This window comes from Oncorhynchus mykiss, chromosome 2 (genome assembly GCF_013265735.2).
Source record: "Oncorhynchus mykiss isolate Arlee chromosome 2, USDA_OmykA_1.1, whole genome shotgun sequence".
Lineage (NCBI taxonomy): Eukaryota > Metazoa > Chordata > Actinopteri > Salmoniformes > Salmonidae > Oncorhynchus > Oncorhynchus mykiss.
Genome location: NC_048566.1, coordinates 10735952 through 10762256, shown reverse-complemented (window position 1 = coordinate 10762256; position 26305 = coordinate 10735952). Strand labels below are relative to the sequence as shown.

Sequence of the window (26305 nt, the reverse complement as noted above, 5' to 3'; positions counted from 1 at the left end):
CCGTCTGACACACACACACACACACACACACACACACACACACCTGACAAGGCTGCTAAGGTGTGAGCCATGCTCACCTACAGTAAGTGGAGATTGGATGGAAACTAAAGTTTTATATAGCTGACACACACATACATATACATCACATCCACCCTGAAACAATACTACTGTCTCTGCTGTTAAGGTGCTGCTAGGTGGTAGTGATGCTAGGTGGTAGTGATGCTACTGTCTCTGCTGTTAAGGTGCTGCTAGGTGGTAGTGATGCTAGGTGGTAGTGATACTACTGTCTCTGCTGTTAAGGTGCTGCTAGGTGGTAGTGATGCTAGGTGGTAGTGATACTACTGTCTCTGCTGTTAAGGTGCTGCTAGGTGGTAGTGATGCTAGGTGGTAGTGATGCTACTGTCTCTGCTGTTAAGGTGCTGCTAGGTGGTAGTGATGCTAGGTGGTAGTGATGCTAGGTGGTAGTGATACTCCTGTCTCTGCTGTTAAGGTGCTGCTAGGTGGTAGTGCTGCTAGGTGGTAGTGATGCTAGGTGGTAGTGATACTCCTGTCTCTGCTGTTAAGGTGCTGCTAGGTGGTAGTGCTGCTAGGTGGTAGTGCTGCTAGGTGGTAGTGATGCTAGGTGGTAGTGATACTCCTGTCTCTGCTGTTAAGGTGCTGCTAGGTGGTAGTGATGCTAGGTGGTAGTGATACTCCTGTCTCTGCTGTTAAGGTGCTGCTAGGTGGTAGTGCTGCTAGGTGGTAGTGATGCTAGGTGGTAGTGATACTCCTGTCTCTGCTGTTAAGGTGCTGCTAGGTGGTAGTGATGCTAGGTGGTAGTGATACTACTGTCTCTGCTGTTAAGGTGCTGCTAGGTGGTAGTGATGCTAGGTGGTAGTGATGCTACTGTCTCTGCTGTTAAGGTGCTGCTAGGTGGTAGTGATGCTACTGTCTCTGCTGTTAAGGTGCTGCTAGGTGGTAGTGATACTCCTGTCTCTGCTGTTAAGGTGCTGCTAGGTGGTAGTGATGCTACTGTCTCTGCTGTTAAGGTGCTGCTAGGTGGTAGTGCTGCTAGGTGGTTGTGATACTCCTGTCTCTGCTGTTAAGGTGCTGCTAGGTGGTAGTGCTGCTAGGTGGTAGTGCTGCTAGGTGGTAGTGATACTCCTGTCTCTGCTGTTAAGGTGCTGCTAGGTGGTAGTGATACTACTGTCTCTGCTGTTAAGGTGCTGCTAGGTGGTAGTGATGCTCCTGTCTCTGCTGTTAAGGTGCTGCTAGGTGGTAGTGATACTCCTGTCTCTGCTGTTAAGGTGCTGCTAGGTGGTAGTGCTGCTAGGTGGTAGTGCTGCTAGGTGGTAGTGCTGCTAGGTGGTAGTGCTGCTAGGTGGTAGTGCTGCTAGGTGGTAGTGATACTCCTGTCTCTGCTGTTAAGGTGCTGCTAGGTGGTAGTGATACTACTGTCTCTGCTGTTAAGGTGCTGCTAGGTGGTAGTGATGCTACTGTCTCTGCTGTTAAGGTGCTGCTAGGTGGTAGTGATGCTCCTGTCTCTGCTGTTAAGGTGCTGCTAGGTGGTAGTGCTGCTAGGTGGTAGTGATACTACTGTCTCTGCTGTTAAGGTTAGGTGGTAGTGATACTACTGTCTCTGCTGTTAAGGCGCTGCTAGGTGGTAGTGATGCTAGGTGGTAGTGATACTACTGTCTCTGCTGTTAAGGTGCTGCTAGGTGGTAGTGATGCTACTGTCTCTGCTGTTAAGGTGCTGCTAGGTGGTAGTGATACTCCTGTCTCTGCTGTTAAGGTGCTGCTAGGTGGTAGTGCTGCTAGGTGGTAGTGATACTACTGTCTCTGCTGTTAAGGTGCTGCTAGGTGGTAGTGATACTACTGTCTCTGCTGTTAAGGTGCTGCTAGGTGGTAGTGATGCTACTGTCTCTGCTGTTAAGGTGCTGCTAGGTGGTAGTGATACTACTGTCTCTGCTGTTAAGGTGCTGCTAGGTGGTAGTGCTGCTAGGTGGTAGTGATACTCCTGTCTCTGCTGTTAAGGTGCTGCTAGGTGGTAGTGATGCTACTGTCTCTGCTGTTAAGGTGCTGCTAGGTGGTAGTGATACTACTGTCTCTGCTGTTAAGGTGCTGCTAGGTGGTAGTGATACTCCTGTCTCTGCTGTTAAGGTGCTGCTAGGTGGTAGTGATGCTAGGTGGTAGTGATACTCCTGTCTCTGCTGTTAAGGTGCTGCTAGGTGGTAGTGATGCTACTGTCTCTGCTGTTAAGGTGCTGCTAGGTGGTAGTGATGCTACTGTCTCTGCTGTTAAGGTGCTGCTAGGTGGTAGTGATACTCCTGTCTCTGCTGTTAAGGTGCTGCTAGGTGGTAGTGGTACTCCTGTCTCTGCTGTTAAGGTGCTGCTAGGTGGTAGTGATGCTCCTGTCTCTGCTGTTAAGGTGCTGCTAGGTGGTAGTGATGCTACTGTCTCTGTTGTTAAGGTGCTGCTAGGTGGTAGTGATGCTAGGTGGTAGTGATGCTAGGTGGTAGTGATGCTACTGTCTCTGTTGTTAAGGTGCTGCTAGGTGGTAGTCTGTGAGGCTAGTAGTGAGAAGATAAAACACCTTTTGCACATGACGGTAGTTGATTTTCTGTGTTGGGTGACAACAGGGATGACAGATCTAACCCGGCGCTGACAGGAGCTGGACACAACCGCTGTAGACGGAGAACAGAAACATTCATGTTGTTTGTTTGTGGGTGTTTTAATGATGAGAACAGAGAGTGACGTGTCCAGATGATGTCCTCTCTAAATGGGATCAGGGTTTAGTAATATGCTCAAGCTTTCATTGGTACAAAAAAAACAACTTTTAGACAGGATGTTTTTTGACAGGGTTTTCTCAGCCCTGGGGCGGCAGGGTAGCCTAGTGGTTAGAGTGTAGAGGTGGCAGGGTAGCCTAGTGGTTAGAGTGTTGGACTAGTAACCGGAAGGTTGCAAGTTCAAACCCCCGAGCTGACACGGTCTGCAAATGTCTGCAAATCTGTCGTTCTGCCCCTGAACAGGCAGTTAACCCACTGTTCCTAGGCCGTCATTGAAAATAAGAATTTATTCTTAACTGACTTGCCTGGTTAAATAAAGGTAAATAAAAGTGTAATGTCACCTAAAAGTGCCTTCTGAAAGTATTCACACCTCCTTTTTACCCTTTTTCCACATTCTGTTGTTACAAAGTCAGATTTAAAATGTATCTAATTGTGTTGTTTGTGTGTGTTTTTTTTGTGTCAATGATCCTCGTAAAATATTTCTGTCAGATTTGGAAGATAGATCACCCCAGTGTAATGTACCACAATACATTTACATGATTTCCACTGTCTCTATAGCCAAGATCTAGTCTGATTTTCAGAACACACAGGAGCAGATTCCACTTATCTCTCTCTCTCTTTTTTTACCCAGTGAAGGTCACATGCAGTTTGGCCACGGTGTGTTTTACAGATGTGATGCTATCTATTCATCTCCCAACTCCTGTGTATATTTGGCTTTGTGTTTTGGGTTATTGGAAGGTGAATTCATCTCACCAGTGTCTGTTGGAAAGCAGACTGAGCCAGGTTCTCCTCTAGGGTGTTGCCTGAGGAGGTTCTCCTCTAGGGTGTTGCCTGAGGAGGTTCTCCTCTAGGGTGTTGCCGGTGCTTTAGGTTCATTTACGGCTCCTTTTACCCTAAACCCCCCCCAGTCCCGACATACTCTACTGGCGGACCGGAGCCAGACCCAGAACCGGGTCAATACGGACCGCAAGGCCCGAAGAAAGTTTAAAAAAAGATACAGTAGCAGTCGAAAGTTTGACACATCTACTCATTCAAGGGTTTTTCTTTATTTTTTTACTATTTTCTACATTGTAGAATAATAATGAAGACATCAACACTATAAAATAACACATATGGAATCATGTTGTAATGAGAGAAAAAAAGTGTTCAACAAATCAAAAGTATATTTTAGATTTGAGATTCTTCAAAGTAGCTTTGCACACGCTTGACATTCTCTCAACCAGCTTCACCTGGAATTATTTTCCAACAGTCTTGAAGGAGTTCCCACATATGCTGAGCACTTGTTGGCTGCTTTTCCTTCACTCTGCGGTCCAACTCATCCCAAACCTTCTCAGTTGGGTTGAGGTCGGGTGATTGTGGAGGCCAGGTCATCTGATGCAGCACCCCATTACTCTCCTTCTTGGTCAAATAGCCCTTACACCGCCTGGAGGTGTGTTGGGTCATTGTCCTGTTGAAAAACAAATTATTGTCCCACAAAACGCAAACCAGATGGGATGGCGTATCACTTCAGAATGAGGTGGTAGCCATGCTGGTGAAGTGTGCTTTGAATTCTAAATAAATCACAGACTGTGTCACCAGCGACGCATTCCCACACCATCACACCTCCTCCTCCATGCTTCACGGTGGAAATCACACATGCAGAGATCATCCGTTCACCTACTCTGCATCACACAAAGATACGGAGGCTGTAACCAAAATATCTCAAATTTGAACTCATCAGACCAAAGGACAGATTTCCACCGGTCTAATGTCCATTTCTTGTGTTTCTTGCCCCAAGCAAGTCTCTTCTTATTATTGGTGTCCTTTTAAAAAAAAATGTTTAACTAGTCAGTTAAGAACAAATTCTAATTTTACAATGCCGGCCTAACCCGGACAGCGCTGGGCCAATTGTGCGCAGCCCCATGGGATTCCCGACCACGGCCTGTTATGACAAAGCCCACTGAGATGCAGTGCTTTAGACCACCGTGCCACTCGGGAGCCCAAAAATAGTTGTTTTTTTGTTGTTGCAGCATTTCGACCATGAAGGCCTGATTTCACACAGTCTCCTCTGAACAGTTGATGTTGAGATGTGGCTGTTACTGGAACTCTGTGAAGCATTTATTTGGGCTGCATTCTGAGGTGCAGGTAACTCTAATGAACTCATCCTCTGCAGCAGAGGTAACTCTGGGCGGTCCTCATGAGAGCCAGTTTCACCATAGTGCTTGATGGTTTATCTGCACTTGAAGAAACTTTCAAAGTTGTTGACATTTTCCGGATTGACTGATCTTCATGTCTGAAAGTAATGATGGACTGTCGTTTTTCTTTGCTTATTTGAGCTGTTAATATGGACTTGGTCTGTTACCAAATAGGGCTATCTTCTGTATACCACCCCTACCGTGTCACAACACAACTGATTGGCTCAAACACTTTAAGAAGGAAAGAAAGTGCACAAATTAACTTTTAACAAGGCACACCTGTTAATTGAAATGCATTCCAGGTGACTACCTCATGAAGCTGGTTAAGAGAATGCCAAGAGTGTGCAAAGCTGTCAAGGCCAAAGGGTTGCTACTTTGAAGAATCTCAAATATAAAAAATATAGTTTTGCAGCCCCATGCAAAATGTGTAGAAAACATAATTCATCTTTGACATTAAGGGTTGTTGTTGGAAGGCCAATGACAACAACAACAACAACAACAACAACAACAAAAATCTAAATTTGTATCTATTTTAAAATCAAGCGGTACCATAACAAAATGTGTAAAAGTCAGAACGGATGTGAATACTTCCTGAAGACATAAATGAGGTTTGATGATTGGTCACATGACCCAGGCCATGTCCTCTTCTGCCTCTGTCAGTAGCTGTGTTTCAGGAAGTCTTCATGATGGTGTGAATATGAGAAAGACTTGAACATCTTGGTTCTGTTATAATCTCCACCCGGCACAGCCAGAAGAGGACTGGTCCACCCCTCATAGCCTGGTTCCTCTCTAGGTTTATAATCTCCACCCGGCACAGCCAGAAGAGGACTGGCCACCCCTCAGAGCCTGGTTCCTCTCTAGGTTTATAATCTCCACCCCTCATAGCCTGGTTACTCTCTAGGTTTATAATCTCCACCTGGCACAGCCAGAAGAGGACTGGCCCACCCCTCATAGCCTGGTTCCTCTCTAGGTTTATAATCTCCACCCGGCACAGCCAGAAGAGGACTGGTCCACCCCTCATAGCCTGGTTCCTCTCTAGGTTTATAATCTCCACCCGGCACAGCCAGAAGAGGACTGGCCACCCCTCAGAGCCTGGTTCCTCTCTAGGTTTATAATCTCCACCCCTCATAGCCTGGTTACTCTCTAGGTTTATAATCTCCACCTGGCACAGCCAGAAGAGGACTGGCCCACCCCTCATAGCCTGGTTCCTCTCTAGGTTTATAATCTCCACCCGGCACAGCCAGAAGAGGACTGGCCCACCCGTCATAGCCTGGTTCCTCTAGGTTTATAATCTCCACCCCTCATAGCCTGGTTCCTCTCTAGGTTTATAATCTCCACCTGGCACAGCCAGAAGAGGACTGGCCCACCCCTCAGAGCCTGGTTCCTCTCTAGGTTTATAATCTCCACCTGGCACAGCCAGAAGAGGACTGGCCACCCCTCATAGCCTGGTTCCTCTAGGTTTATAATCTCCACCCCTCAGAGCCTGGTTCCTCTCTAGGTTTATAATCTCCACCTGGCACAGCCAGAAGAGGACTGGCCCACCCGTCATAGCCTGGTTCCTCTAGGTTTATAATCTCCACCCCTCATAGCCTGGTTCCTCTCTAGGTTTATAATCTCCACCTGGCACAGCCAGAAGAGGACTGGCCCACCCCTCATAGCCTGGTTCCTCTAGGTTTATAATCTCCACCCCTCATAGCCTGGTTCCTCTCTAGGTTTATAATCTCCACCTGGCACAGCCAGAAGAGGACTGGCCACCCCTCATAGCCTGGTTCCTCTCTAGGTTTATAATCTCCACCTGGCACAGCCAGAAGAGGACTGGCCACCCCTCATAGCCTGGTTCCTCTCTAGGTTTATAATCTCCACCTGGCACAGCCAGAAGAGGACTGGCCACCCCTCATAGCCTGGTTCCTCTCTAGGTTTATAATCTCCACCTGGCACAGCCAGAAGAGGACTGGCCACCCCTCATAGCCTGGTTCCTCTCTAGGTTTCTTCCTAGGTTCTGGCCTTTCTAGGGAGTTTTTCCTAGCCACCGTGCTTCTACACCTGCATTGCTTGCTGTTTGGGGTTTTAGGCTGGGTTTCTGTACAGCACTTTGAGATATCAGCTGATGTAAGAAGGGCTTTATAAATACATTTGATTGATTGATTTGGTTGGTGACATCCTCATGATATTGCTCTGACAGGTCTTCCTCCATTAGTCCCCTGTCCTCAAGACATCTTCAGGGTGACCTCTGTCCCAAATGGTTACCTTATTCCCTATATAGTAGTGCACTACTCTTGTTGTTACCAAGCGCTCTGTGGGGACATGTTTCTCAGTTGAACACGTGAACGTGACAGGAGAGTCTGATGTTCCCTGACTATGTGTCAGGAAGACGAGCAGTTCGTAACTCACTCAGTCTTCTGCATGTTTAATGAGGGACCACTGTTAATCCGTTGGCAATCAATAATGAAGTGAATACCTAGGATTCATTCAAAATGGCACCTTATTCCCTATATAGGGCTGTCTGGTCAAAAGTAGTGTGCTCTATAGGGTATAAGGTACCATTTGAATAGGGTGCCATCTGTTTAGGGAATAGGGTGCCATCTGTATAGGGAATAGGGTGCCATCTGTATAGGGTATAGGGTGCCATCTGTATAGGGTATAGGGTGCCATCTTTCGGTACTTCTGTCAAATGCGTCTCATATCACATAAGGAATGAGAGGACGGAGCCTAGTAATTCGTCTGAATGTTCTCTAGGGGGCAGTAGTGAGCTATAGCCAGGCTACTTGTGCAAGCTAGAAGAGAGAGTTCCCACAGCTTCTTCAAACTAAAACATCATAACTCCAGTTGACAGAACTGGTTCCGGACTCCAACCCAGGGGAATACTTTGCTTACAGAGCAGACGAGGGTCCGACCCACCGAAACAACGAAGGTTTAGCTATTTTCACACACACACAACATTTGCATTGTAACGTTGTCGTTTATTCTACTAAATTAGAATTGTTTTTGAGTGACAATGAACAGATATACAGTACGACATTCATCAAGTCAAACCTTACTGTGAAATGCTGAATACAACAGGTACCTTACCGTGAAATGCTGAATACAACAGGTACCTTACCGTGAAATGCTGAATACAACAGGTACCTTACCGTGAAATACTGACTACAACAGGTACATTACTGTGAAATGCTGAATACATCAGGTACCTTACTGTGAAATACTGAATACAACAGGTGTAGTAGACCTTACCGTGAAATGCTGAATACAACAGGTACCTTACCGTGAAATGCTGAATACAGCAGGTGTAGTAGACCTTACAGTGAAATACTGAATACAACAGGTGTAGTAGACCTTACAGTGAAATGCTGAATACAACAGGTGTAGTAGACCTTACAGTGAAATACTGAATACAACAGGTGTAGTAGACCTTACAGTGAAATGCTGAATACAACAGGTGTAGTAGACCTTACAGTGAAATGCTGAATACAACAGGTGTAGTAGACCTTACAGTGAAATGCTGAATACAACAGGTGTGGTAGACCTTAGAGTGAAATGCTGAATACAACAGGTGTAGTAGACCTTACAGTGAAATGCTGACTACAACAGGTGTAGTAGACCTTACAGTGAAATGCTGAATACAACAGGTGTAGTAGACCTTACAGTGAAATGCTGAATACAACAGGTGTAGTAGACCTTACAGTGAAATGCTGAATACAACAGGTGTAGTAGACCTTACAGTGAAATGCTGAATACAACAGGTGTAGTAGACCTTACAGTGAAATGCTGAATACAACAGGTGTAGTAGACCTCACAGTAGAAATGCTGAATATAACAGGTGTAGTAGACCTTACAGTGAAATGCTGAATACAACAGGTGTAGTAGACCTTACAGTGAAATGCTGAATACAACAGATGTAGTAGACCTTACAGTGAAATGCTGATTACAACAGGTGTAGTAGACCTCACAGTGAAATGCTGAATACAACAGGTGTAGTAGACCTTACAGTGAAATGCTGAATACAACTGGTGTAGTAGACCTTACAGTGAAATGCTGAATACAACAGGTGTAGGTAGTTCACCTCACAGTGAAATGCTGAATACAACAGGTGTAGTAGACCTCACAGTGAAATGCTGAATACAACAGGTGTAGTAGACCTTACAGTGAAATGCTGAATACAACAGGTGTAGTAGACCTTACAGTGAAATGCTGAATACAACAGATGTAGTAGACCTTACAGTGAAATGCTGAATACAACAGGTGTAGTAGACCTTACAGTGAAATGCTGAATACAACAGGTGTAGTAGACCTCACAGTGAAATGCTGAATACAACAGGTGTAGTAGACCTCACAGTGAAATGCTGAATACAACAGGTGTAGTAGACCTCACAGTGAAATGCTGAATACAACTGGTGTAGTAGACCTTACAGTGAAATGCTTACTTACAATAATGCAGTTGTTGGTTAAGAAAATAGAGTTAAGAAAATAAATACTAAATAAACGGAAGTGAAAATAATGAAATAAAATCAAAAAGTAACACAGACCAATTACATAACAGGTGTTTAGTCCCAGGGTCCTTAGCTTAGTGATGAGCTTTGTGAGTGTAACGGATGTGAAACGGCTAGCTTAGTTAGCGTGGGCGCTAAATAGCGTTTCAATCAGTGACGTCACTTGCTCTGAGACCTTGAAGTAGTAGTTCCCCTTGCTCTGCAAGGGCCGCGGCTTTTGTGGAGCGATGGGTAACGATGCTTCGAGGGTGACTGTTGATGTGTGCAGAAGGTCCCTAGTTCGCGCCCGGGTATGGGCGAGGGGACGGTTTAAATTTGTACTGTTACATGGGCACCACTGTGCTTCTACACCTGCATTGCTTGCTGTTTGGGGGTTTTAGGCTGAGTTTCTGTACAGCACTTTGAGATATCAGCTGATGTACGAAGGGCTATATAAAATACATTTGATTTGGTGTTGAACGCTGAGCTGTAGTCGGTGAACAGCGTTCTCACATAAGCGTTCCTGTTTGTTCAGGTGGGGGGAAACGGGGCCAGTGTGGAGAGGCGATTGAGACTTAGCGTCACCTTGTAGATTTGTTGTATGCGAATTGGAGTCTAGAGTTTCCGGCATGCTGGAGTTTGTGAGCCACAACCTTTTCAAAGCCCTTTCACGGCTACCGACGCGACTGCTACGTTGTGCTTGTCATTTAGTGTCGCGAGAATTGTCAATCCCATTGATGATAATAATCACTATAGCTTTGACCAATTGACCAAAGGCCCTGGTTAATAGAAGAATTAGACAAAGTCCCAGTCTGCATTAGATCAATACTTTATATCAGAGAGTACTCAGTCTTTTTATCACACACACACACACACAAACTCACATCAGTAGAAACTCCACCTCTCTTTAGGTGGGCTGTATTTTTCCACAATACTAGAGACATAGTTTCTCATTATCTTCTGCAAGCCTAGCCAGTTCAGTTGGCCTTGAATGCCTCAACTATACCTAGCTCATATTGAGAAATAGTAACACAATGGCCTATTGAATTATGACTCCAACACATTTCATACAATTTATATGGTTTCAGGGTGGAATACTTTAGTCATTACTTTAAACATATAAATTCCATTATCATTTAGGCAGGCGACCTTCGCTTTCTTGTGCACAGGGACTATGGTGGTCTGTTTGAAACATGTTGGTATTGCAGACTCAGTCAGGGAGAGGTTGAAAATGTCAGTGAAGACACTTGCCAGTTGGTCCGCACATGCTTTGAGACCACGTCCTGGTAATCCGTCTGGCCCCTATGGCTTTGTGAATGTTGACCTGTTTAATAAGGTCTTGCTACGGAGAGCGTGATCACACAGTCATCCGGAACAGCTGGTGCTCTCATGCATGCTTCAATGTTGCTTGCCTCGAAGCTAGCATAAAAGGCATTTAGCTCGTCTGATAGGCGCGCGTCACATGTTAGCGTTTATAATATGATTACACAACCCAAAAGTAATGTGAAATAAACTCATAACTCAACAGAAACATACTGTATGTAGACTGCTTCATGTTTGTCTGTGCTTGCTAGCAGTAGCCAAATAGCCAGCCGGCAGCCCTGGGCAGAGCATTACACCCTGGGAAGTGAAATGTACTCTGATATTTGTTGTATGCTGTGTAAATTCCATTGTATTTCTATGGCGTGTAGTAGATGGCGTGTAGACTACATGTCCTCCGTCGTGACTTCCCCTAAAGGCCCATTTGCTAGCCTGCTAGCCGCAGCCAGCTAGCTATCTAGAGCATATCGGACTGTTAACTGAAGAGGTCCATCAGCCAATTTCTTGGGCTACAATAACTATTTTGCCAATTGGCCTGGACCTTTTTACTGCCGACACGGGGCCCTGCGACTTGTCTGCCGACGTAACCGTCCGAGGGGGGCTACAACAGACTGTCCCATCGCAACGTCCCCCTAAGGCCCTTCTGCTTGTCTGCTAGCCCCGGCCCGCTAGCTGTCTGAATCGCCATGTCTCCAGCCCGCCTAGCTACCAACTGGTCCCTATGATCACTTGGCTACGCATGCCTCTCCCTAATGTCAATATACCTTGTCCATTGCTGTTTTGGTTAGAGATTATTGTCTTATTTCACTGTAGAGCCTCCATCCCTGTCCAAAATGCCTTGTCCATTGCTGTTTTGGTTAGTGATTGTCTTATTTCACCGTAGAGCCTCCAGCCCTGTTCAATATGCCTTGTCCATTGCTGTTTTGGTTAGTGATTGTCTTATTTCACTGTAGAGCCTCGAGCCCTAGTCAATATGTCTCTCCCTAATGTCAATATGCCTTGTCCATTGCTGTTTTGGTTAGTGATTATTGTCTTAGCTGGCCCTTTTGTTTCACTGTAGAGCCTCCAGCCCTGCTCACTATGCCTTAGCTGGCCCTTTTTATTTCACCTCCCACACGTGCGGTGACCTCACCTGGTCTAAATTATGTCTCTAGAGACAAAACCTCTCTCATCGTCACCTCATCACCTCTCTCAATGCCTAGGTTTACCTCCACTGTATTCACATCCTACCATACTCTTGTACATTATGCCTTGAATCTATTCTTCCGCGCCCAGAAACCTGCTCCTTTCACTCTCTGTGCCGAAAGCACGAGACAAGTTTTTATAGCCTTTACCCTTATCCTACTCATCCTCTGGTGATGTGGAGGTTAATCCAGGCCCTGCAGCGCCTAGCTCCACTCTCATTCCCTAGGCGCTCTCATTTATTGACTTCTGTAACCGTAAAACCCTTGGTTTCATGCATGTTAACATTAGAAACCTCCTCCCTAAGTTTGTTTTATTCACTGCTTTAGCACACTGTGCCAACCCGGATGTCCTAGCCGTGTCTGAATCCTGGTTTAGGAAGGCCAACAAAAATCCTGAGAATTCCATCCCCAACTATAACATTTTCCGACAAGATAGGGGGGCGGCGTTGTAATCTACTGCAGAGAGAGCCTGCAGAGTTCTGTCATATTATCCAGGCCCAAACAATTCGAGCTTCTTCTTCTAAAAATCCACCTTTCCAGAAACAAGTCTCTCTCCATTGCCGCTTGTTATAGACCCCCTCAGCCCCCAGCTGTGCCCTGGACACCATATGTGAATTGATTGCCCCCCATCTATCTTAAGAGCTCGTACTGTTATGTGACCTAAACTGGGGCATGCTTAACGCCCCGGCCGTCCTACAATCTAAGCTTGATGCCCTCAATCTCACACAAAATATCAATGACTCTACCAGGTACAAACCCAAATCAGTAAACACGGGCACCTTCATAGATATCATCCTAACCAACGTGCCCTCTAAATACACCTCTGCTGTCTTCAACCAAGATCACAGCGATCACTGCCTCATTGCCTGCATCCGTAATGGGTCTGCGGTCAAACGACCTCCTCTCATCACTGTCAAACGCTCCCTAAAACACTTCAGCGAGCAGGCCTTTCTAATCGACCTGGCCGGGGTATCCTGGAAGGACGTTGACCTCATCCCGTCAGTAGTGGATGCCTGGTTATTCTTTAAGTGCTTTTCTCACCATCTTAAATAAGCCCCATTCAAAAACAATGTGAACCAAGAACAGATATAGCCATTGGTTCACCCCAGACCTGACTGCCCTTGACCAGCACAAAAACATCCTGTGGCGTACTGCATTAGCATCGAATAGCCCCCTGCGATATGCAACTTTTCAGGGAAATTAGAAACCAATATCCACAGGCAGTTAGGAAAGCTAAGGCTAGCTTTTTCAAACAAATGTGTGTCCTGAACCACCAACTCCAAAAAGTTCTGGGACACTGTAAAGTCCATGGAGAATAAGAGCGCCTCCTCCCTGCTGCCACTGCACTGAGACTGTTAAACACTGTCAGCACTGATAAATCCACGATAATTGGATCATTTCAATGGCCATGCTTTCCACCTGGCTACCCCTACCCTGGTCAACAGCCCTGCACCCCCCCACAGCAACTTGCCCAAGCCTTCCCCATTTCTCCTTCACCCAAGTCCAGATAGCTGATGTTCTGAAAGCGTTGCAAAATCTGGACCCCTACAAATCAGCCGGGCTAGACAATCTGGACCATCTAAAGTTATCTGCCGAAATTGTTGCAACCCCTATTACTAGCCTGTTCAACCTCTCGTATCGTCTGAGATCCCCAAAGGTTGGAAAGCTGCCGCGGTCATCCCCCTCTTCAAAGTGAGAGAAACTCTAGACCCAAACTGTTACAGACCTATATTTTTGGGGATCTGATACTATTTCTGATTGTCTTAACTCACCACCACTAATGAGCTGTGAAGCTTCTCAAATAAATGTTTTCTTCACCTCAAACAGGACGTGAACCAAAGTCTGTTTTTACATCCATGGAGAAAGGAACTATTGTCAATTTGGAAAAATATTTCCAGCTCTCTCCCTTAACCAATCGGATTGAAAGGGGGAGGGAAATGGTGGAAACGTCATAAAATAGCTGATTTACTTCTGATCTCCTTGCGCAAATAGCCTTCGGTTGTCTGTCGGTTGTCTGTCAGGAGCTCCACTGGCGCAGGAAACTCTGAGGTTCCAGAATATTTTATACAATGTTGCAAGTTAGCACCAGCTTCAGTCTGGACCAAGTTGATAGTCGATACAATGTTGCAAGTTAGCCCCAGCTTCAGTCTGGACCAAGTTGATAGTCGATACAATGTTGCAAGTTAGCACCAGCTTCAGTCTGGACCAAGTTGATCGTCGATACAATGTTGCAAGTTAGCACCAGCTTCAGTCTGGATCAAGTTGATAGTCGATACAATGTTACAAGTTAGCACCAGCTTCAGTCTGGACCAAGTTGATCGTCGATACAATGTTGCAAGTTAGCACCAGCTTCAGTCTGGACCAAGTTGATAGTCGATACAATGTTGCAAGTTAGCACCAGCTTCAGTCTGGACCAAGTTGATCGTCGATACAATGTTGCAAGTTAGCGCCAGCTTCAGTCTGGACCAAGTTGATCGTCGATACAATGTTGCAAGTTAGCACCAGCTTCAGTCTGGACCAAGTTGATTGTCGATACAATGTTGCAAGTTAGCACCAGCTTCAGTCTGGACCAAGTTGATCGTCGATACAATGTTGCAAGTTAGCACCAGCTTCAGTCTGGACCAAGTTGATAGTCGATACAATGTTTCACCTTCCTTGCAGTCACGGCATGCGTAGCCAATGTCATTTATCAAGATGTTTTCTACCGGCAGGCTGCAATGTTTTTATTTGTTGACTTTATGTATGCTATTTTTACATACACTATAAATATATAAAAGTATGTGGATACCACTTTTTAAATGAGTGGATTCAGCTATTTCAGCCTCGCCCGTTACTGACAGGTGTATAAAATCACACATCCATGCAATCTCCATAGACAAACGTTGGCAGTAGAATGGCCTTACTGAAGAGCTCAGTGACTTTCAACGTGGCAGCATCATAGGATGCCACAATTCCAACAAGTCAGTCATATTTCTGCCCTGCTAGACCTGCTGCGGTCAACTGTAAGTGCTGTTATTGTGAAGTGGAATCGTCTAGGAGCAACAGCGTCTCAGCTGCGAAGTGGTAGGCCACACAAGCTCACAGAACGGGACCGCTGACGCACATACCGTGTAAAAACTTGTCTGTCCTCGGCTGCAACACTCACTTCTGAGCTCCAAACTGGAAGCAAAGTCGGCACAAACTGTTCGTCGGGAGCTTCGTGAAATTGGTTTCCATGGCAGAGCAGCCGCACACAAACCTAAGATCACCATGCGCAATGCCAAGCGTTGGCTAGAGTGATGTTAAGTTTGCTGCCATAGAAAACACATTCTCTGGAGTGATGAATCAAGCTCCTCCATCTGGTAGTCTGGCGAATCTAGGTTTGGCGGATTCCAACTGTAAAGTTTGGTGGAGGAGGAATAATGGTCTGGGGCTGTTTTTCATGGTTCGGGCCCCTTAGCTCCAGTGAAGGGAAAGCTTAACGCTACAGCATACAATGACATTCTAGACGATTCTGTGCTTCCAACTTTGTGGCAACAGTTTGGGGAAGGCCCTTTCCTATTTCAGCATGACAATGCCATCAGTGCACAAAGCGAGATCTATACAGAAATGGTTTGTCGAGATCGGTGTGGAAGAACTTGACTGACCTGCACAGAGCCCTGACCTCAACCGCATCGAACACCTTTGGGATGAATTGGAATGTCGACTGCGAGCCAGGCCTAATCGCCCAACATCAGTGCCCGACCTCACTAATGCTGTTGTGGCTGAATGGAAGCAAGTCCCTGCAGCAATGTTCCAACATCTAGTGGAAAGCCTTCCTAGAAGAGTGGAGGCTGTTATAGCAGCAATGTTCCTACATCTAGTGGAAAGACTTCCTAGAAGAGTGGAGGCTGTTATAGCAGCAATGTTCCTACATCTAGTGGAAAGACTTCCCAGAAGAGTGGAGGCTGTTATAGCAGCAATGTTCCAACATCTAGTGGGAAGCCTTCCCAGAAGAGTGGAGGCTGTTATAGCAGCAAAGAGAGGACCAACTCCATATTAATGCCCATGAATTTGGAATGAGATGTACATAGTGTTTCTCTCTAGATTCTGTACATGGTGTTTCTCTCTAGATTCTGTACATGGTGTTTCTCTCTAGATTCTGTACATGGTGTTTCTCTCTAGATTCTATACACGGTGTTTCTCTCTAGATTCTATACACGGTGTTTCTCTCTAGATTCTATACATGGTGTTTCTCTCTAGATTCTATACACAGTGTTTCTCTCTAGATTATATACATGGTGTTTCTCTCTAGATTCTATACATGGTGTTTCTCTCTAGATTCTATACACGGTGTTTCTCTCTAGATTCTATACACGGTGTTTCTCTCTAGATTCTATACATGGTGTTTCTCTCTAGATTCTATACACAGTGTTTCTCTCTAGATTCTATACATGGTGTTTCTCTCTAGATTCTATACATGGTGTTTCTCTCTAGATTCTATACATGGTGTTTCTCTCTAGATTCTATACATGGTGTTTCTCTCTAGATTCTATACACGGTGTTTCTCTCTAGATTCTATACACGGTGTTTCTCTCTAGATTCTATACATGGTGTTTCTCTCTAGATTCTATACATGGTGTTTCTCTCTAGATTCTATACATGGTGTTTCTCTCTAGATTCTATACACGGTGTTTCTCTCTAGATTCTATACACGGTGTTTCTCTCTAGATTCTATACATGGTGTTTCTCTCTAGATTCTATACATGGTGTTTCTCTCTAGATTCTATACACGGTGTTTCTCTCTAGATTCTATACATGGTGTTTCTCTCTAGATTCTATACATGGTGTTTCTCTCTAGATTCTATACATGGTGTTTCTCTCTAGATTCTATACATGGTGTTTCTCTCTAGATTCTATACACGGTGTTTCTCTCTAGATTCTATACATGGTGTTTCTCTCTAGATTCTATACATGGTGTTTCTCTCTAGATTCTATACATGGTGTTTCTCTCTAGATTCTATACATGGTGTTTCTCTCCTCTCTCTAGATTCTATACATGGTGTTTCTCTCTAGATTCTATACATGGTGTTTCTCTCTAGATTCTATACATGGTGTTTCTCTCTAGATTCTATACATGGTGTTTCTCTCTAGATTCTATACATGGTGTTTCTCTCTAGATTCTATACATGGTGTTTCTCTCTAGATTCTATACATGGTGTTTCTCTCTAGATTCTATACATGGTGTTTCTCTCTAGATTCTATACATGGTGTTTCTCTCTAGATTCTATACACAGTGTTTCTCTCTAGATTCTATACATGGTGTTTCTCTCTAGATTCTATACATGGTGTTTCTCTCCTCTCTCTAGATTCTATACATGGTGTTTCTCTCTAGATTCTATACATGGTGTTTCTCTCTAGATTCTATACATGGTGTTTCTCTCTAGATTCTATACATGGTGTTTCTCTCTAGATTCTATACATGGTGTTTCTCTCTAGATTCTATACATGGTGTTTCTCTCTAGATTCTATACATGGTGTTTCTCTCTAGATTCTATACATGGTGTTTCTCTCTAGATTCTATACATGGTGTTTCTCTCTAGATTCTATACATGGTGTTTCTCTCTAGATTCTATACACGGTGTTTCTCTCTAGATTCTATACATGGTGTTTCTCTCTAGATTCTATACATGGTGTTTCTCTCTAGATTCTATACATGGTGTTTCTCTCTAGATTCTATACATGGTGTTTCTCTCTAGATTCTATACATGGTGTTTCTCTCTAGATTCTATACATGGTGTTTCTCTCTAGATTCTATACATGGTGTTTCTCTCTAGATTCTATACATGGTGTATGTGTTGGGTCTTATGGTGTGTTGTCCCATATTATAAGTGAACCACTTAATAGAATGTTTGACCTTTTGTTTTAATCTTAACATATGTTTCTCTCCCCCGCTTTCTCTCCCTCTCTCTCCCTCCCCTGCTTCCTTGCTTGCTCTCTCTCACTCTCCCCCTGCCCCTCTCTCCTTCATATGCTCTCTCTCCTCTCCCCCCTGCCCCCCTCTCCTTCGTTTGCTCTCTCCCCTCTCCCTCTCTCCCTCTCTCCCCTGCCACTCTCCCCCCCTCTCCCCTCTCCCACTAGATCCCATTAAGACCGCCCAGGGCTCCCTGTCCCTGAAGGCTTACAGGTTAACACCCAAACTGATGGAGATCTGCAAGGAGAAGGACTTCTCAGCCGAGGGGTGAGCTCAGGCACCACACACGCACACACACACGCACACACACACGCACACACACACACACGAGGAGACACACACACACACACACACACGCGGAGACACACACACACACGCGGAGACACACACATGCACAGGCACCAGGCTCCACTTCAGAAGCTGGATGAGAATTGCCAAAGGCCATCAATACCACACACACACACACACACACACACCACAGAGACACACCACAGAGACACAAATACCAACTGCACCTTTCCTGATAAGAATTCAGCATTAATGCTGTGCTTTGTGAAACTCCCTTCAAAAGAGTCCAATGCCTGATGTTATTTTCCCCATGAGCAGGGAGCGCCTCATCAGAGGCTCTTAGTGATGCGATGATAGGGGTTTATAACTAGTGTGTGTGTGTGTGTGTTGGGGCTGTCAAACAGCTATACTGCCGTGTTGATCCTCCGCCTGGCTGGTTTTGACCCTCAGGCTGCTGGCCATTGATTTGAGATTGCATCTGAATGAAGCGTAATGAGAGAGACGTTTTCAAATAGATCTTGAGTTCCCACAAGCTGAGTTTATGAAAAGAAGGAATCCCAACAGACTGGTATTAAATTGACCAGAAAATAAACTGCGGTTGGATTTTAAAATAGGAGCACGTGGGTCAATATTAGGAACTGTTGGCTTTGGCTTGGATTTCTCCTTATTCTTTAGTTAGTTTCCCCTACCTACCTACCTACATACCCCCTACCTACCTACCTACCTACCTACCCTTACCTACCTACCCTTACCTACCTACCTACCCCCTCCCTACCCTTACCTACCTACCTACCTACCTACCTACCCTTACCTACCTACCTACCTACCCTTACCTACCTACCTACCCCCTCCCTACCCTTACCTACCTACCTACCTACCTACCCTTACCTACCTACCTATCAAATATCAAATCATAGACTTCATTATAATCTAATAAACACAGAAATACGAGCCTTAGGTCATTTAATATGGTCAAATCCTGAAACTATCATTTCCAAAAACAAACCGTTCATTGAGGTACAGAACCGTTGTGTATTTTATCTAACGGGTGGCATCCATAAGTCTAAATGTTGCTGTTACGTTGAACAACCTTCAATGTTATGTCATAATTATGTACAATTCTGGCAAATTAATTACGGTCTTTGTTAGGAAGAAATGGTCCTTCACACAGTTCCCAACGAGCCAGACGGCCCAAACTGCTGCATAAACCCTGACTCTGCCTGCACTGAACGCAAGAGAAGTGACACAATTCCCCTAGTTATTATTGCCTGCTAACATGCGTTTCTATTAACTAAATATGCAGGTTTTTATATATATACTTGTGTATTGATTTTAAGAAAGTCATTGATGTTTATGGTTCGGTACATTGGTGCAACGAATGTGCTTTTTTCGCGAATGCTCTTTTGTTAAATCGTCCCCCGTTTGGCGAAGTTGAAGTAGGCTGTGATCCGATGATAAATTAACAGGCACAGCTTTTAGGTAAGGGTAGGTAGGTAGGTAGGTAGGTCAGGGTAGGTAGGTAGATAAGGGTAGGTAGGTAGGTAGGTCAGGGTAGGTAGGTAGGTAGGTAGGCAAGGGTAGGTAGGTAGGTAAGGGTAGGTAGGTAGGTAAGGGTAGGTAGGGGGTAGGTAAGGGTAGGTAGGTAGGTAGGTAAGGATAGGTAGGGGGTAGGTAGGTAAGGGTAGGTAGGTAGGTAGGTAGAGGTTAGGTAGGTAGGTAGGGGGTAGGTATGTAGGTAAGGGTAGGTAGAGGGTAGGTAGGTAGGTAGGGGGTAGGTATGTAGGTAAGGGTAGGTAGAGGGTAGGTAGGCAGGACAAGTTAGTTAACCTAGTAATATCATCAACCATGTGTAGTTAACTAGCTAGCACCTTACCATGGCTCCTTGCTTCACTGGCGTAACAGGTGTGGTCAGGTGTAACAGGTGTGGTCAGGTGTAACAGGTGTGGTCATGTGTAACAGGTGTGGTCAGGTGTAACAGGTGTGGTCAGGTGTAACAGGTGTGGTCAGGTGTAACAGGTGTGGTCAGGTGTGGTCAGGTGTAACAGGTGTGGTCAGGTGTGACAGGTGTGGTCATGTGTAACAGGTGTGGTCAGGTGTAACAGGTGTGGTCAGGTGTGACAGGTGTGGTCAGGTGTGACAGGTGTGGTCAGGCGTAACAGGTGTGGTCAGGCGTAACAGGTGTGGTCAGGCGTAACAGGTGTGGTCAGGTGTAACAGGTGTGGTCAGGTGTAACAGGTGTGGTCAGGTGTAACAGGTGTGGTCAGGTGTAACAGGTGTGGTCAGGTGTAACAGGTGTGGTCAGGCGTAACAGGTGTGGTCAGGTGTAACAGGTGTGGTCAGGCGTAACAGGTGTGGTCATGTGTAACAGGTGTGGTCAGGTGTAACAGGTGTGGTCATGTGTAACAGGTGTGGTCAGGTGTGACAGGTGTGGTCAGGTGTAACAGGTGTGGTCAGGTGTAACAGGTGTGGTCAGGTGTGGTCAGGTGTAACAGGTGTGGTCAGGTGTAACAGGTGTGGTCAGGTGTGACAGGTGTGGTCAGGTGTAACAGGTGTGGTCAGGTGTAACAGGTGTGGTCAGGTGTAACAGGTGTGGTCAGGTGTAACAGGTGTGGTCAGGTGTGGTCAGGTGTAACAGGTGTGGTCAGGTGTGACAGGTGTGGTCAGGTGTGACAGGTGTGGTCAGGTGTAACAGGTGTGGTCAGGTGTGACAGGTGTGGTCAGGTGTGACAGGTGTGGTCAGGTGTGACAGGTGTGGTCAGGTGTGACAGGTGTGGTCAGGTGTGACAGGTGTGGTCAGGTGTGACAGGTGTGGTCAGGTGTAACAGGTGTGGTCAGGTGTAACAGGTGTGGTCAGGTGTAACAGGTGTGGTCAGGTGTAACAGGTGTAACAGGTGTAACAGGTGTAACAGGTGTAACAGGTGTGGTCAGGTGTAACAGGTGTAACAGGTGTAACAGGTGTAACAGGTGTGGTCAGGTGTGGTCAGGTGTAACAGGTGTGGTCAGGTGTGACAGGTGTGGTCAGGTGTGACAGGTGTGGTCAGGTGTGACAGGTGTGGTCAGGTGTAACAGGTGTGGTCAGGTGTAACAGGTGTGGTCAGGTGTAACAGGTGTGGTCAGGTGTGACAGGTGTGGTCAGGTGTGACAGGTGTGGTCAGGTGTGACAGGTGTGGTCAGGTGTAACAGGTGTGGTCAGGTGTGACAGGTGTGGTCAGGTGTAACAGGTGTGGTCAGGTGTGACAGGTGTAACAGGTGTGGTCAGGTGTAACAGGTGTAACAGGTGTGCTCAGGTGTAACAGGTGTGGTCAGGTGTGGTCAGGTGTAACAGGTGTGCTCAGGTGTAACAGGTGTGGTCAGGTGTAACAGGTGTGGTCAGGTGTGACAGGTGTGGTCAGGTGTGACAGGTGTGGTCAGGTGTAACAGGTGTGGTCAGGTGTGGTCAGGTGTAACAGGTGTGGTCAGGTGTGACAGGTGTGGTCAGCCTGCCACACAGTCTCCTCGTGGAGCAACATAATCGGCCATAATCAGCGTCCAAAAAGGCCAATTACCAATTTGTTGAATCGGTCATGCCGACCTCTACTTACCCACCCCTACACACCTACCTACCCACCAACTCTACCTACCTAACCACCAACCCTACCTACCCACTTAACCACCAACCCTACCTACCCACCCACCCACCCTCTACCTACCTACCCATCTACCTAGTAGTTATTTCCTCTCTGAGGTCAGTTGCTCATTTATTGGCTGTTTGCTTCGCCACTGACTCGATCTGACTCCACCTGACTCCACCTGATTCTCTGTCCAGTTCGTTGCCGAGCCACTGACTCCACCTGACTCTCTGTCCAGTTCGTTGCCGAGCCACTGACTCCACCTGACTCTCTGTCCAGTTCGTTGCCGAGCCACTGACTCCACCTGACTCTCTGTCCAGTTCGTTGCCGAGCCACTGACTCCACCTGACTCTCTGTCCAGTTCGTTGCCGAGCCACTGACTCCACCTGACTCTCTGTCCAGTTCGTTGCCGAGCCACTGACTCCACCTGACTCTCTGTCCAGTTCGTTGCCGAGCCACTGACTCCGCCTGACTCTCTGTCCAGTTCGTTGCCGAGCCACTGACTCCGCCTGACTCTCTGTCCAGTTCGTTGCCGAGCCACTGACTCCACCTGACTCTCTGTCCAGTTCGTTGCCGAGCCACTGACTCCACCTGACTCTCTGTCCAGTTCGTTGCCGAGCCACTGACTCCACCTGACTCTCTGTCCAGTTCGTTGCCGAGCCACTGACTCCACCTGACTCTCTGTCCAGTTCGTTGCCGAGCCACTGACTCCGCCTGACTCTCTGTCCAGTTCGTTGCCGAGCCACTGACTCCACCTGACTCTCTGTCCAGTTCGTTGCCGAGCCACTGACTCCACCTGACTCTCTGTCCAGTTCGTTGCCGAGCCACTGACTCCACCTGACTCTCTGTCCAGTTCGTTGCCGAGCCACTGACTCCATCTGACTCTCTGTCCAGTTCGTTGCCGAGCCACTGACTCCACCTGACTCTCTGTCCAGTTCGTTGCCGAGCCACTGACTCCACCTGACTCTCTGTCCAGTTCGTTGCCGAGCCACTGACTCCACCTGACTCTCTGTCCAGTTCGTTGCCGAGCCACTGACTCCACCTGACTCTCTGTCCAGTTCGTTGCCGAGCCACTGACTCCACCTGACTCTCTGTCCAGTTCGTTGCCGAGCCACTGACTCCATCTGACTCTCTGTCCAGTTCGTTGTCAAGCTTTTTATTCGTTTCGCTGGGCCGTGTTCATTATAGGCACCGAGTGGGAGGCAACGAGACACCACCTGAATTTGTCCAATGAGAAATGCTCTTTTTTTGGTGGTGTCTGTTTTGTGATAATGTTTGGCTATGTTGTGATAATGACTAGGGAACCCTGTTAGTTTTCTAATGCACCGGAACCCTCATCAGTGTGTCTCAATACGCTGCTGATTGAAAGACCAGGAGGACAATAGCAGCTCTATTGCTTGGCTGGCGAAGACTCATTTCACCACCGTTATTATGAGGACAATCTGAATAATATATAATTTCCAAGGAGGGCTTCAGTTTTCTATGATGGGTTCTTTCCATGTGGCTGTATTTGATGTTTTATAAGCTGCTGTTTTTGTTATCTTTTAAATGAAAGGCAGGAAGAGAGAGACTGCACTGAAGTAGACTAGACTCTACAGGAAGACAGACTGCACTGAATTAGACGACTAGACTCTACAGGAGGAGAGAGACTGCACTGACTTAGACCCAGACTCTACAGGAAGAGAGACTGCACTGAATTAGACCCAGACTCTACAGGAAAAGAGAGACTGCACTGAATTAGACTAGACTCTACAGGAAGAGAGAGACTGCACTGAATTAGACTACACGCTACAGGAAGAGAGAGACTACACTGAATTAGACTAGGCTCTACAGGAAGAGAGAGACTGAATTAGACTAGACTCTACAGGAAGAGAGAGACTGAATTAGACTAGACTCTACAGGAAGAGAGAGACTGAATTAGACTAGACTCTACAGGAAGAGAGAGACTGAATTAGACTAGACTCTACAGGAAGAGAGAGACTGAATTAGACTAGACTCTACAGGAAGAGAGAGACTGCACTGAATTAGACTAGACTCTACAGGAAGAGAGAGACTGCACTGAATTAGACTAGACTCTACAGGAAGAGAGAGACTGCACTGAATTAGACCCAGACTCTACAGGAAGAGAGAGACTGCGCTGAATTAGACTAGACTCTACAGGAAGAGAGAGACTGCACTGAATTAGACTAGACTCTACAGGAAGAGAGAGACTGAATTAGACTAGACTCTACAGGAAGAGAGAGACTGAATTAGACTAGACTCTACAGGAAGAGAGAGACTGCACTGAATTAGACTAGACTATACAGGAAGAGAGAGACTGCACTGAATTAGACTAGACTCTACAGGAAGAGAGAGACTGCACTGAATTAGACCCAGACTCTACAGGAAGAGAGAGACTGCGCTGAATTAGACTAGACTCTACAGGAAGAGAGAGACTGCACTGAATTAGACTACACGCTACAGGAAGAGAGAGACTACACTGAATTAGACTAGACTCTACAGGAAGAGAGAGACTGAATTAGACTAGACTCTACAGGAAGAGAGAGACTGCACTGAATTAGACCTAGACTCTACAGGAAGAGAGAGACTGCACTGAATTAGACTAGACTCTACAGGAAGAGAGAGACTGCACTGAATTAGACCCAGACTCTACAGGAAGAGAGAGACTGCACTGAATTAGACTAGACTCTACAGGAAGAGAGAGACTGCACTGAATTAGACTAGACTCTACAGGAAGAGAGAGACGGCACTGAATTAGACTAGACTCTACAGGAAGAGAGAGACTGCACTGAATTAGACCCAGACTCTACAGGAAGAGATAGACTGCACTGAATTAGACCCAGACTCTACAGGAAGAGAGAGACTGCACTGAATTAGACCCAGACTCGACAGGAAGAGAGAGACGGCACTGAATTAGACCCAGACTCTACTGTCTGTTATGTTGTCAATATGATCCAGTTTTAGACTAGACTCTACTGTCTGCTATGTTGTCAATATGATCCAGTTTTAGACTAGACTCTACTGTCTGCTATGTTGTCAATATGATCCAGTTTTAGACTAGACTCTGTCTGTTATGTTGTCAATATGATCCAGTTTTAGACTAGACTCTGTCTGTTATGTTGTCAATATGATCCAGTTTTAGACTAGACTCTGTCTGTTATGTTGTCTCTACCCTCAGTTTACCACGACTGTTGTCAATATGATCCAGTTTTATAAACACACATGGCAAATTAGTTCAACTACATTTTGTAGAGCTGGCAATCAAATTGAATTGAACTGGGTTGAATCATTGACTTTGAATTGAACTGGGTTGAATCATTGACTTTGAATTGAACTGGGTTGAATATCATTGACTTTGAATTGAACTGGGTTGAATCATTGACTTTGAATTGAACTGGGTTGAATCATTGACTTTGAATTGAACTGGGTTGAATCATTTACTTTGAATTGAACTGGGTTGAATCATTGACTTTGAGTTGAACTGGGTTGAATCATTGACTGAGTTGAACTGGGTTGAATCATTGACTGAGTTGAACTGGGTTGAATCATTGACTTTGAGTTGAACTGGGTTGAATCAATGACTATGAATTGAATTGAACTGATTATTTTCTCTCCCTCCTCCTCAGATTGAAGAAGGCCCTGATTGGTTTTGAGCACATGTTTGAGGAGGTTCCCATCGTGATCAAGAACTCCCACCTGATCAACGTTCTGATGTGGGAACTGGAGGAGAAGTGTACTGTGGCCGACAAACACGAACTGCTCAACCTCTCCAGCAGGTATGTGACTTGGTGCTGTCTACCCCTAGAAGGTAGGGGCTAGGGGTTGATGTGGGGGCTGTCTACCCTAGTGCCCTAGGGGCTATGGGTTGATGTGGGGGCTGTCTACCCTAGTGCCCTAGAAGGTAGGGGCTATGAGTTGATGTGGGGGCTGTCTACCCTAGTGCCCTAGAAGGTACGGGCTAGGGGTTGATGTGGGAGCTGTCTACCCTAGTGCCCTAGAAGGTAGGGGCTAGGGGTTGATGTGGGAGCTGTCTATCCTAGTGCCCTAGAAGTTAGGGGCTAGGGGTTGATGTGGGAGCTGTCTACCCTAGTGCCCTAGAAGGTAGGGGCTAGGGGTTGATGTGGGATCTGTCTACCCTAGTGCCCTAGAAAGTAGGGGCTAGGGGTTGATGTGGGATCTGTCTACCCTAGTGCTCTAGAAGGTAGGGGCTAGGGGTTGATGTGGGATCTGTCTACCCTAGTGCCTTAGAAGGTAGGGGCTAGGGGTTGATGTGGGTGCTGTCTACCCTAGTGCCCTAGAAGGTAGGGGTTGATGTGGGTGCTGTCTACCCTAGTGCCCTAGAAGGTAGGGGTTGATGTGGGAGCTGTCTACCCTAGTGCCATAGAAGGTAGGGGCTAGGGGTTGATGTGGGATCTGTCTGCCCTAGTGCCCTAGAAGGTAGGGGCTAGGGGTTGATGTGGGTGCTGTCTACCCTAGTGCCCTAGAAGGTAGGGGCTAGGGGTTGATGTGGGAGCTGTCTACCCTAGTGCCCTACAAGGTAGGGGCTAGGGGTTGATGTGGGTGCTGTC

The 26305-nt window shown here is 46.2% G+C and overlaps 2 protein-coding genes across 51 annotated transcripts in view; both read left to right on the top strand.

Moving 5' to 3' along the window:
* eif3h (eukaryotic translation initiation factor 3 subunit H) overlaps nt 1-25513 on the top strand; it is a gene marked incomplete at its 3' end in the record, with an annotated part of 71490 nt that extends 45977 nt beyond the window's left edge. Inside the window, 2 exon segments of the mRNA NM_001165087.1 lie at nt 18009-18108; nt 25364-25513. Of these exon segments, the coding sequence (NP_001158559.1) occupies nt 18009-18108; nt 25364-25513 (250 nt within the window).
* Nucleotides 19-2898, top strand: LOC118937678 (autotransporter adhesin BpaC-like). 50 transcript variants are annotated; one of them, XM_036937728.1, is made up of 16 exons: nt 20-194; nt 269-310; nt 385-426; nt 459-500; nt 533-590; nt 623-722; nt 755-796; nt 871-1038; nt 1129-1296; nt 1377-1544; nt 1656-1739; nt 1798-1955; nt 2014-2149; nt 2208-2323; nt 2408-2459; nt 2492-2897. In XM_036937728.1, exons 6-16 carry the CDS (start codon nt 674-676, stop codon nt 2545-2547), a joined length of 1197 nt encoding a protein of 398 aa, XP_036793623.1. In that variant the 5' UTR covers nt 20-194; nt 269-310; nt 385-426; nt 459-500; nt 533-590; nt 623-673; the 3' UTR covers nt 2548-2897. The 50 variants fall into 50 exon arrangements, 34 of the variants coding, with proteins under 34 accessions (XP_036793566.1, XP_036793550.1, XP_036793563.1 ...); XM_036937698.1 differs by lacking the exon at nt 269-310 and having other exon boundaries at nt 327-426; XM_036937720.1 differs by lacking the exon at nt 385-426.
* Nucleotides 25514-26305: the final 792 nt, after the last annotated feature.

Coding starts and splice junctions, on each gene's coding strand:
- LOC118937678 (XM_036937655.1), top strand. CDS start 262: ATGCTAGGTGGTAGTGATACTACTGTCTCTGCTGTTAAGGTGCTGCTA. Junction 723..754: donor TGCTGTTAAGGTGCTGCTAG/GTGGTAGTGCTG, acceptor TAGTGATGCTAG/GTGGTAGTGATACTCCTGTC. Junction 1,956..2,013: donor CTACTGTCTCTGCTGTTAAG/GTGCTGCTAGGT, acceptor TCTGCTGTTAAG/GTGCTGCTAGGTGGTAGTGA.